A 13,065-nucleotide genomic window follows, 5' to 3' on the forward strand; every position below is an offset into this window, starting at 1 on the left:
CACACACCCCTGCAAGGCTACGAGTCCTCCGGAGATAGCGAAGATAAACCCCCCTTCACACCTATTCAGAGGCCCTAAACAACCTGGAGGAAGCCTGTGCATGGAAACAAAGATACTAGACAGACAGCTGCAGTCAAAACCCGGGCTTTTCATGCTATGAACCAAAACTGTTTGAAGCAAAAGCCCGCACACCACAGGCAAATGACTCAGAAAGCTCCACAGGACAGGTGTGCTGCCACCGGAGACACAGTGTGAAGTCTTTACACCACTCATAGGTTGAGAGTAAAGTCAGGGCTGAGTAATATTTGGCCTTCACACTCAATTAAGCACTCTCTGAAACCTCAGTGCACCTCAGTACATTGTATTCAGTACATCATTCTTCCAACCGATTGCCTGATGTACATGAAGAAAAGAAACCAATCTGCCAAGTGTTTGAATACATTATATGTTTTGTCAGAAAACTGGTCATGTTACCCTGAAATACATGAGCAATTTTTGAAACATCTCTTCTTACAGTGGGTCATTCACTTATGTAATGCAGATTGACCGATTAATTATTAAAAACCTTGATCTTGATCTTATAGAAATATGATAGAAAATGCTGCACTAAACCCTGACACACAGGTGCAGCAGCATCAGGCTGCCGTGATCATACGCTTTTCTTAACTTCCTTTTTTTCACTGTTTCACTGTTTGTACTTATTCACATTAATAGTTAAAAAAAGTGCCAGAGTGAGCACAAAATGTGGCGCATACATGTCAAACACAATAATTACATATTATCACCTTATATGCTCGTTATAGTAAACCTTTTAATTAGCAGGCAAACTGTGCAGTGAGTTAGGTATAAGTGTTTTATCCATGTAAATGAAACAAACAGGTTAATATTATGGCATATAATTAAATGCTACAGATAAGGGTGATAAGATTAGATGTAAATCGTACATTTGCAAACTGTAGCAACAGATGCAGTAGTTACTCTTTTGTTATTTTTTGTCTACCTCACATAGATATACTCACACAGACCTTTATGGTACCATGGCAGGAACCATGGGCAGGAGACATTTACAGTGGTTCCTGGATGTCCATCGGGCCAGCACGCATACAAATCAAAGGTTCTGTTACACACCAGCCCTACAAGGGAAAGCAAATCTTTAAAGTCTGTGCTGGTGCAGATGCATTTAATGGACTTGTGTGCTGGGAAGAAATCGAACCACCTGTTGCAGGGGGCGTGGCACCGAGGTGGTCAAGGCACTGGTTCTTGTAGCTGCTCCACTGCTCCTTCACAAGCTCAAGAGAGTTAGCAGAGGAGACCTGAAGGGAGAGAGGAAAGTTCTTTTCAGAACTCTCAGAAGTAGACGGTGTGAATCAAGAAAAAGGAAACATTTTTGAGAATTGGCATGTGGAAGTGAATAATGCTGGGAGGCATACCTTTTTGCAGCTGCAGAGCATGAGCAAGGCCAAGAGGAGACACACCTGGGACATCCCACTGATGCTGGGAGGATGGGGGTGGGGACCAAAACACAGAAGAGGCCCAACTCATGAGGCAGTCTCAGCTCTATTTCACCACTTGGCCTGCAAACAACACGGAGAAGCTTGTTATAGGCGTGTGTTTGTTATTTCAAGTTATCTACACAAAGGGACTGTGAAACAGGGAACAGAAAAAACAGGCAGTAATCAGTGATGTACTTCTCCTTTACAATCACAACATAAATAATTTATATGCACCTACGAGATACCTGCTTAAAAACACATCCTTTGCTATTAATGTGTTTTATTGACCTCAATATTAGGATATAAAACACAATCAGTAAGATGGGCTACTGAGTTGATGACTATCACTTTGCTAGCACAATAATAATAATAATAATAATAATAATAATAATGAGAGGAAGAAGAAGAAGATTTATTATTAATAAAGTAATGAAACTATGGGAGAGTCATATCAGGCACTTGCTTTTCTACATGTCTCTGAAAACATGCAGTTTTCTGAATCTGATTCTGATTCACTGGAGCTCAACACATAATGAAAAATAGTATTGTGCAGGGGAAGTGGGTCAGAGGACAGCTTTCAGGGAGATTTTTCAGACTCCTGGTATGTTTGTGTACTTGATTATGCCAACCCGCACATCTAGAATTCCACACTACAACTATATATACACTTCTGAATGAAACCCATCCTTTGTCTATGTCCTAAATTCAACGAGCGGTGGCTTTCCTGTGGCATCAGTTGACCAGCTTCACCAACGCAGTTGGAGAACAAAACGAAATCTGAAACGTTTCTGCAAAAAACACCTTGAGCATGGAAACATTTTTAGCTAAAACGTTTCAAATTCCATTCTATTCCAGTCTCTTTGCTTCTGCTGAATTTCTTCTTCGGGCTGTGGGTGTGTGTTTCTGTGTGTGGTTACCCCATGGCGCTAAATTGCTGTGACAGTGATCTAAAGTGAACTAAACTCGACATAAATAGCCTGTCATGTTATCAGGGCACAAAGATTATCACCTTCATTTTAAGAGCTAAGAGCTGAGAAAAACAACAATACAGCAAAATGCTGCTGTCCTTTGTTGCTACAACAGACCTTTTATCTTGTAGCGCTGGAACATTATTTTTCCTTAGAACCACATGCAGTTTTTACTGACTGAGCAACAAAGTCAAGCAGACAGACAGAAGAAGGACAGACACTTCATAAGTTCTTACACAGGACACAATCTGAGAGATTAGACTATGCTACTGTTTACGGTGAAATATCGGAATTAATCTATGAATATTAAAAATATGAGTGAGCCAGTGGTTTGCACTGTCACCTCACAACATGAAGGATCAGGGTTTTAACTTCCTTGTTAGAGGAGGCCTCTCTGGGTTGAAAGAAAAAAAACTGAACAGCAGCCAAGTGCCTGAGATGACCATACTGTGGATATTTACACTAACAAACTCGGTAAAAAGCCAAGAGTATATAAAAAAAAACTGAAACAAAGTGTTTAGGACCAGCAATAATTGGATCCTGTGTTCAAAGCCTGATATATCTTCCTGCTATGTGCTTCACAACACAGCTGTTGTCCAAAAAGTGTACATTACCTTGAACTACACAAATGCATAAGTTTGCGTTTCACTTGGAATTATCATGTGACTCATTTGAATTCATCTAAATTAAACGTGTTCCTTCAATACTCCATAGAGTTCTAATAATATCAATAACAGTTTTTTTAAGTTCTTGTTTTATTGTTTTAAAGTTGGGTGGGATTAGTACTAAAGATGGGTTTCAAAATAAGAAAATATTGACACAAGCTACAACATTACTGGATTTATCGATTTAATATTCACTTGTTTTCCACTACTTAGTGAAACTAGAAAATTGTTGTTAATGTTTCCAGTTCTCTAATCACATAGTATTAAATCTGAAATTGCAGTTTTATGACACTTTTGGGCACCTCTGGGCAGCGTCCATGTTTTGCTCATTTTTAAAGCACAAAGCAGTAACTAAACCTTCTGTTGCAAATGCACAATGAGTCGTTCAAATGCACATTTAGATTCAATTTTTAAAGTACTCAGCACAAATTGCAAACATTTCTGATCTTTATAGCAAAGAGGTTTTTTTAGGCTTTTCTTGCTCACACAGAATGTTTATGCTCTACAGACCTCTGAGAGCCACAACGAGTGGTCTGTTTGGATCACTCTTATTTTGTAGGAGAAGCTTGTTTTCAGTTTCTTGGCTGAATGGAGGATATTGTGCCCAGTATTTGCTGGCAATCGCTCTATTCTGTTTTTCCTGCTTAAGTTGGTGTGTGTCAAGTGTGCATTTATGAGTATGTCTGTGCATGCAAACCCACTGGGCTACAAGCATCTGTGTATCTCTTTTTAGATATTAACAGAGACCAGAGGACAGTGCAAATTACAAGGCTGCTTCAAACTGATAGCCTTATCAACCACACAGGGAGATTTTACATTACACATACATAAAACACACGTGTATAAAACACTTGCACATGCACACGCCTACACAAACACATTAACATGCTGTGGACTGCTGATATTTGAATGTATTTTCCAGCATTTATAAAACTTAGTTTCAGGCAGCACTTCATGTATACCCTAATTTCCAACCCTGCAAACACTTTACCTGCCTTTCACTGGGTGTAGATAGAATATTTAGTGGCAGTTAAATTTAATGTTGGTATCCACAGACTACAGGATGTATTTAAAGCAGTGAGCACCACACTGTGTAATGCTGTGTAATGCTGCTTTTACTCGATTTCCTTTTATTTTTATATTTTTATATGGTACATTTACTCAGAAAAAAAAAACCAACTTTCCATGTACTTCTGTTGTAGGTAAACCAATGCTTGCATTCTTTTAAGTATCCAGCTTGGGCCCATTTTACACGGTAATTAAATGGAAAGGGCTCAGTGCTCTTGTCCAATGATGATATGATGAATACAGGAGTCTCTGTGTGTTATTAAGCAGAGAAAAAAAAAGCCAGAGATGGAAATTGAAAAAGATATTTGCCCAGCTTCTAATCTGTATTACAAAAGCCTGTATGACTCAACGCGTTCCCATTAAATTATTCCTGAAAAATATCCTTTTCATATGAATGCGCATGTAAATCAAAACAAATGACAGACCACAAACAATGTGAATGTGCATGTGTATGGTGAGTACTACTGTTACTCCCTAGGGTTATTTACTTGAAGAAAATGAATGTCAGCCTTCACCTGAATTATGCATTTGTCTTTATCACTCTCACACATTCTCTGCCTCTGCTTTCTAGGGAAGAAAGAGGTGTAAGTGTAACATCTCTCTAATCACTGTGTTGTTAGCTCATAACAGAAATTATTGACAGTTGACTACAGGAGCTTCCTACGTACCTCTTGTGGACTTATACCTTGCAATTCTTTATAATTTTGTTTAAACTGTTAACTATAAAATGAATGAAGAAAGTCAAATGGTCAATCTGATTCTTCCATTAAAAAATGTCATCTTTCATTTTCCTCTTCTCTCTGTATCAATGTACCAGATGCAGGCTAAGGCCGTGCCTGTCACTCTCTTCCTCCCACACATCTCTATTTAACCGCACAATGTGTAAAGCGCACAACAGACAAACAAAAACAACGACGACAACAAAAACATACAGAAACTGCAGGAAGAGAAAGTGAGGGAAAGAAATATAGCCTTGTGATTACTGCTTCTCAGGCATTATGGACTTTAAGTACAGTTGATCAAAGTAATGACCAGTGATGAAAATTAGCTGTTAAACACATGGTTCCCCATCACCATTACTTCAAACTGTACATTTGTATTCAGGCCATAGTTTCTATGGATAAGTGCATTATCTGCTGTGAGTGCCAACCAATTATGTTGTTTAAATCAATAATCATTCCCTATGTGAGGAGGAGCAGGCAATTAGGCATAGTATGGAGAGTATGTAGGTGGTAGCAGAGACAGGAGTGCAATGGCTATAACGCAGAGCTGTAATTATGTTGTTTCTGCCTTGGTGAACCCTCCTGCCCCATATGGTGACTGACAGCCAAACGGTCTTTAACTCCAATAATATTCTTTGCAGGACTTTTCCGTAGTTCTCATTTTAGTTTGTTTTGTGTTTGCTTGGTGTTTTTAATGCTTTCTATCAGTACCTCCCAAGAATGCAAAAAACACATTGCAGTCAGGATGAAACTATTAAAAAAAGATTTCTTCTGTCTGCACTGATTTATCTTTGAAGGTATGACTCTGTTCTGGGCTCTCCCCGCTTTTCCATGCACATTTGCAAAGTCTGTGGCAGGCAGAATAAGAATCCTGCACTGAACAGGCGCCGGTGACACCGCCTATGACGCTGATTCATTCAGACACAGCATGAAAAGGAGGCACTGGAGTGGTTTTGGTTTGCTAAGCTGCTTGCATTTAAATACGTGAGGCTACATAAGATTAATAAACTAGATGCATAAAAGGTTATCAGCTGAGTCAAATAAGTTGGCTTTTTAAATTAATAGTGGTCATTTCTTTTCAGTGTTTTTCAAATGTTAAGTTCTTCATTAGAATTTAATTTAACCTGCAATCAAAGAGCTACAGCACCATTTTCTGTGCTATAAAAACCTTTGAAATAAATTTAGATTATGCATACAGTAATTCTACATCTAGCCTTAAAGTAGTTAGACTTATAGTAGCATCTGTTTATGTTTTTATAATATTTGCAGCACTTCTGTCTGCACCTCAGTATATTGGAAGTGATTGGAATTTGGGTTTGAGCTGCACAAAACGTTGTGCAATAACAGTGTTTTTCCATACAAAACGTTCCTGCTTCTCTCACAGACCTCACTATGAACATTTGGAAGTATTTTCTGCCAAATAAATAGTCCGAGTGAAAACCACTGTGCAGATTAACTTATTTAAAAGGGGCGATGTTTATGGAAAGAAGTACTAATCTTAAGTTTTCAATAAATTTTAAGCCAAAATGAAACTCGTATCTAATGTGTTGTGTTGGCATCAAAACCTGAGCTAATAGGATTCCAGTGTTTGGATGCTGTGTATTCGACTCTTATACAGAGAAGGTGAAGTCACATAGAAGAGCTCGAATTATGGTCTTCAAGGGATCACTGTTATCTTCATCAGATTAGGTGCACTTGGCATAAGAGTGTGTTTAGGTGTGTTTTATGTGTGCGTGCATGTAAGGGAGTGAGCCTGTATTTTATGAGTACCTGAGGTGTGTGATGGAAGCGACCCAGAATCTGCTCCTTCAGCAGATGTTACGCTTCACAAACAGAACAAGTGCCATATTTTTTTTTTTTCATCTCTCACCTTCTCTCATATGTTCACCTTTTGCTTCCACCATCCTTCTACTTTATGATCCTTGAACCACTTAGAAGCAAAATGGCTTGTCAGATGCAGGGAGACAAATGCCTGTGGCCAAAGTTTTCAGAAAATGTAAATGTGAGGCTTACAGTTCTTTGCTATCCAGATTCATCAGCTACTTTCACACCGTGTGTTTACAATTTTCAGTATTGGCTTAAACCAAAGAAAACTAGGCAGTCAGCTCTCTTTTTCCATTATTCAGATATTAAAATAGTTCTATTTTGCGATTCATGTGAAATATCAGGACTTCAACTTTGGGTTGGAAAGAAATCTGGGTACCACTGAGACCATGGCAGATGGGCTGAGCAGCATTTAGCTGATTGCTACATTCACAATAAGGTAGCATTTCTGTCTTATGTCATCAAATCATGGCAATACTGCACCACAGGGCAGGTGTCCAACTAGGGAATGACGCATAACGCAGTGTCCAGATGAGCATCACAAAAGTTGTGTGAAGGAAAAAAGAAAGACAGAGAGAGGGAGAGAGCACATGGGGGAAAGGCTTGGCCAGTACATACCATTCTTAGTGTCCAGTGGAGCATGCCAGAACTATGCTCTCTGGGCTTCATAAAATTATTGTCTTTACAATACAATGCACCCGTCCTCCACACTAGGACTGCCTGTATAATGAAATGGAAGAATGAAATAATAAAAACATAAAAAATAATAAGGTGTATATCATCAAGGTGCTAGAGCAGCCTGTTACTGTAGCTCAGTCTGGGACAAGGACAGGAAATGAAACAGCCAAAGTGACCTGGTTGAATTGTCAAATAAATCTGCTCCCAGTTGCTCAATACAGTTGCTCAGTATCTTATGTCTCGTTTAGTAGATTCCTATGTCAAAGAAGGGGAGATCTCCAAGCTCCTCTACCTCCAAAAGTATAAAGTACTAGATAAAGAACTGAACAGCTGACCTTATTGTAAAAAATAAACTGCAAAAATGACAATTTGTGATTTTATGAGGGTTTTGTGATGTGCCACTTCTTGGCTCTGAAGTCTCTGCAGACAGCAGGAAAATAATCCAGCACATAACTCCTTAGAAGTTACTGTTAGAAACATATTTTCTTACTTTTGCACAGAGTTTGGCAAGCTGTCTACATATTTATCATATATTTTCCTCATTACATTAGTTTCATTGCCAGGTGTATGAGGAGTGACTTCTTATCAAAGCTGTCTTGATTTAGTGTTTGGGTTTTTGCATGAGGGTCACAGTGTTGTTTTTTGGGAGTGAAGCCAGAATTGGGAATGAAGCAACAGTCCAATAATGTGTCTTGGCTGTTATTCTGTTACACAAGCTGGTGCATTCTTTTGCTCACATATCTCTCTGGGCATACGGTCTGTTGTGTGAGGTTTCTCTAGTATTAATTTCCTTTGTGTATTGCACTTCCCTGTCTAATCATTCATGTGATGAAGACATAGTAATATTAGTCATCTTTGTCTTTACTCTTTTGAACAGGGTGTGACAAATTGGAGGCACATAAGTAATGTGAATCTAACAGCTTACGTATATTATTTGTCTTCATTTTTTTCTATGTGGCTACAGATGGAGATGTTTAAACTGTTCAAGAATGTTGCACAGTTCTTTAAACTATTTAACAATGGCTGCAAAACCCGCAAGCAATTGAAATAGTTTAAATTATTATTCCTTACTCTGTTAATCGATTACTGCAATTATGTTCCAGTAATGGATCCAATAATGAATTCTAGTTATTGATTACGACTCAACTTTATGGGCTGATACATACACACTTGAACGCAAACAGCAGGTTCATGTGCAAAAGGACAAAAAGCCAGACAAAGTGGCTTTGATTCATAGTGTTTCCCGCAATCTTTGAACTGTGGGTCAAAATGTTTGTGTGTGTGTCATATCTAAATTAACCCTCCAACCAGTCTGCCATGTCTCTGCCAATGCTGCATCTACAGACACGCACCATCACTCCTGTGACAGCTGTAAACATGAGTGTAATGTAAAGTGATGACATAGGATGATAAACCACAGTGACCAGCAGTGACAAAAACATTCAAGAACACACTCGCATGTCTTTTGTCCTGTCTTCCTCCCCCTCACTTCCAATTAGTTGCAGCAGAAGGCTGCTTCTCCCTGAGCCTGGCCCTGCTGGAGGTTTCTTCCTGTTAATACAGAGTTTTTCCTTTCCACTGTCACCAAATGCTTGCTTGTTGTCGCGCTGTCTGTGCCTCGGGGCAGCTGTTGTTGTGATTTGGTGCTATATAAGTACAGCTGAACTGAACTGAATTGAAATTAAATAATGAAATGTAGCAATTGGAACCAATATCAGTAGTATCATGATTCTGGCTATCTAATTCAATACCAAAATAATATGCATTATATGTACTTTAACCCTAGAACACTATCGCCGGGTGATTTACACCCAAGCAAATACATTTACATGATTTCTCTCTCCTGCAGCTGTTTGCGTGTCGAGGAGCCTGTGCCTTCACCAGGAAAGTCTCAAATTTCCCAGGAATGAGTGGACCAAAGACCAGCTTTCCAGAGTCATTATTTTGTTTTAGGAGGTTTTTTTTTTCATTTTGTTAGACATGGCACAGTTGAAAGTAAAAGACGACCACTCTAATTTGTCATGTGTTATCATATTTTGATATATTTGATTACTTTTTATTGGTTATATTATGTCGGGTAAAAATCACCCGGCATTAGTGATTGTGTTACTATTTATAGCGATAGTGTTCTAGGGTTAACATAAACCTCTTTATTAAAAGGTTTTCAAACGACTGGTATGATTTGAATATAACTGTATATTTTTGATGACAGGAGCAGTGATGGGAATAATGGTGTTACAAGTAACGGCGTTACTTTTTTCAGTAACGAGTAATCTAACTAATTACTATTCCTATTGTTACAACGCCGTTACCGTTACTAACAAAAAAATGCGGTGCGGTTGCGTTAGTAGTTTTCAACAAACAGACGATTGAAGCTGTGTTCAGCTTACCGCATCTTATATCAGTTGCACGGAAGTAGCTGTAAGTAATCTGGGCGCTACATCTTTAAGCAGCTGCGCGCTCCCGCGGGCGGCAATCATTTTCTGGCACAACACCTGGAGCTCAGGGGGCAAAACAATCGCATGAGTGCTGCTGTTTGACTGAGGAAGAATAAAGTAGTCGTGGTAAGCCAATCACATGACCACTTTAAGATGACAAAGCAACAAGGTGATATATACCAGTTTTTTAATTGTGCTAATAGGCTACGTAAAACCAGAGTCACGATAAACAATATATACGCGTGTTTTTGCTGAATAGTTTCGTCACGTTTACTGTCTAAGGACAGCGCTAGCGAGCACTCTGTGCTTATGACACAAAAAAACAAAACAAAAATCAGCCCTTTTGTGTTGGTGGAAAAATGCACCATGTCGACCAATCAAAAAATGATATCGCAACATGACATTTGGTTGTTTAGGAAGAGGGGAAGTTTTAGGAGTGATGGCGAGAGAGAGAGAGAGAGAGAGAGAGCAGAAAAAGAGAGAGAGCGAGTTTTGAGATGTGAGAGATTTGTGACGTTTAGCGTGTTTGTTGTGTGTAGTTAATGTGTTGTCTTGTGTAGTTAGTGTGTAGTGTTGTGTGTCAGAACAATGAGGCGACTGCTGTCTCCAGGTAGAGAACAGCAGTGATACACCTGATACACCTGCTGCTGTCAGACCTGCAGGTATCAGACGGTGATGTTCTCCTTTATAGTGGACAGAAATATTTGGAGTGGCACAAATAATTTGTGTGGCATCTTATTGAATGCAGAACAGCTGATTGTTATGTAAATTGTTTGAAATGGTTATTTAAAAAAGGGTAAAAGGTAAATGGCTGCAAATAACTTTGTTTGCAAAAACTTGTGCATAGGATTTTAAAATTGACAATTTGCATTTAAAGTTATGAAATAGGATTCATTAAAGATGTTTATGGTTGTTACAGTAAAAATATAACTTTTTCTACTCTGATTTTATGTTTTTTGTCTGATTTTAGATCAATTGTGTTAATACAGTATGTCAAAACTGAAACTGAAAACATAACTGTAAATTCAGACACGCGAGGTTGTGCTGAAAAGGATGATACCAAACAAGGCAAAGTAAATAGTTTTTAAAGGTGAAATGTAGAGGTCAAATCAAAAGTAGTGAAAAATGGCCAATTATACCTGGACCGCAATAGTTACTTTTCAAGTAATTAATTACTTTTAGAATCTTGTAACTCAGTTACTAACTCAGTTACTTTTTTGAAGAAGTAACTAATAACTATAATTAATTACTTTTTCAAAGTAACTTGCCCACCACTGGACAGGACACACTATCAAGGTACAATATTGGTTGTGTTACATTAGCTTAGCACTTGTTTGACATTAGTAATCGCAAACATTTTATCTTGAGGAACTAACGAGGTAACAGGTCACGAGATCTGGACCTCAGTATTTTTTTTCCAAAACAACACTGTAAAAGTGCCACTGATTGGGTTGTGTTTAAGAGGTTAGTTTGACACATGACATAATTGGTTAGTTTAGGCACAAAGAATTAATCAGAGACACAGCAGAGCCGGTGCCAATGATTTATTCTTCTAATTTAAAAACAATGAATAATTATGTATTTTTGACTGCTATTTTGTTTTATTAAATTGTTTCGTACATACAACACTCATCTTTAACGTTTTTATACACAGTTGTTCCTCCAAAAGAGGGAAGATGTATAAAATGAAAGTCCTTTGCAGTGTTTCAGATTTGAGGTTTTGATTGAGATATATAATAATAAAATCCCAACAATATTAAGGATTCTGTAAATTTAACAATAAGTATTCTGTATTTTTGCTCATTCTAAAAGAATTTGTGCACCTGCATACATGCTATCAGTGCATTCATGTGTATTGAAATAGAGGCATATAGGACAATCACGGCACCCGCACTGTTTTCACGGTACACAGAAACACACAAAAGATGATGGTTGAAGGGTAAAAACACAGGTGTCTGATTCTTGTGACCAACACACAAAAACATATAAGCACTGAGGAAGCACAATGCAACCAGTGGCACTACAGACGGCGCTCCATTACACATACTATCTTCCTCTACAACCTCTACATTACACATGTAGCACAGAACAACAAGGAAAAAACCCCAAAACTATGTGCCTATTGTGAACTCAACACTCCCAATTAGCCTTAAACTATAACTGTTTGATACTGATGTGAGTTTCTTCATTATAGTTACCATGGCAGCAGTGGATCAGATCCCCTCACATAAGTGTGTATCTGTAAAGGATTAAAACCATCGCCAAACAATTACCCAAAAAAGTGTTTCAAGATTTGAGACATTTAAACATGGTATTTTGAGCTAGCTGTTAACATTAAATTTTTTATCGATTGTGGCTCTAATCCCTCTTATCATTTTATATCATGTACTAATTTTGTACAGAATTTTGTTGTCTTGGCTTCATGTTTCCTTTTTTAAATTCTTTTTCTTTAAACTCGAATAGATTCCTACTTTTTTAAGTAGTAAATAAAGAAAAAGTAGTATGCAAACAAGAAAGCAACATTTTTGCATGTTAGTGGAAAGAATACATAAATTATATATTTTATAAGTTTTTCTTTAATCTAATTGACAATGATGCTGATGGGTGGGGGTTCTGTCCATTATTGGACTCCGCCCTGTTGCTTCATCGCAGTCTAATTGCCCAATAGTTTATAACTCAAATGATCAAATGGTCTCTCCCTTTTAAACTGTGGAAAAATGTTCAGGTTCTCTCTCCTCTGAAGCAGAGGCGTCCTCTGAATAGCTCTTGATTAGGAGAAGAGATCCACTATCAGGCATAAAGACTATCTGCACACAGACTGTGACCTGGTCAACCAGAACTTGGCAGCATGCTCTTTTTCTACTTCCACTCAGTCTCATTAACCTTTACTTTACAGGTTCTTTTCAAGGCAAAGTCAAAATGTGCCCCACAGTTTTGAAGTACAGGCTGCCAGTATGCTTTCTATGTCCTCCCGGTGAGGTTGTCTTCTGCAGAAGCTCACACCATCACCTGCTGCAGGAAGCTCCAACATGCTAGATGACCCCACTGGATAAATGCCTGATGATGTGTTTAAGTATTTGAGAATTTCTTTCACAGATCTGTGTTTTGTTTCTTGGTACTTCAAAATGCGCAGTATTAAAAAAGTTTTCCCTAAAAGTTTCTGTTGTTGATCCCTTTTTTCATATCAGTAGGAAACAGTCAGTATTTCA

At 38.2% G+C, this 13,065-nt stretch overlaps 1 protein-coding gene across 3 annotated transcripts in view; it reads right to left on the reverse strand.

The window, feature by feature from the left end:
* The window catches only part of gcgrb (glucagon receptor b), a 54,374-nt gene that overhangs the window by 12,851 nt on the left and 28,458 nt on the right, over nucleotides 1-13,065 (reverse strand). For 2 of the 3 annotated variants that reach the window (XM_003450021.5, XM_005454832.4), the window contains exons 2-4: nucleotides 1,431-1,574; nucleotides 1,217-1,313; nucleotides 1,026-1,133 (exon numbers count right to left, since the gene is read on the reverse strand). In XM_003450021.5, coding sequence (XP_003450069.1) covers nucleotides 1,026-1,133; nucleotides 1,217-1,313; nucleotides 1,431-1,484 — 259 coding nt within the window. In that variant the 5' untranslated portion in view covers nucleotides 1,485-1,574. Of the gene's footprint in view, nucleotides 1-1,025; nucleotides 1,134-1,216; nucleotides 1,314-1,430; nucleotides 1,575-13,065 lie in introns of those variants that run through there. The other variant, XM_019347514.2, reaches the window with a different exon arrangement.

The sequence above is a fragment of the Oreochromis niloticus genome, linkage group LG6 (genome assembly GCF_001858045.2).
Source record: "Oreochromis niloticus isolate F11D_XX linkage group LG6, O_niloticus_UMD_NMBU, whole genome shotgun sequence".
Classification (NCBI taxonomy): Eukaryota; Metazoa; Chordata; class Actinopteri; order Cichliformes; family Cichlidae; genus Oreochromis; species Oreochromis niloticus.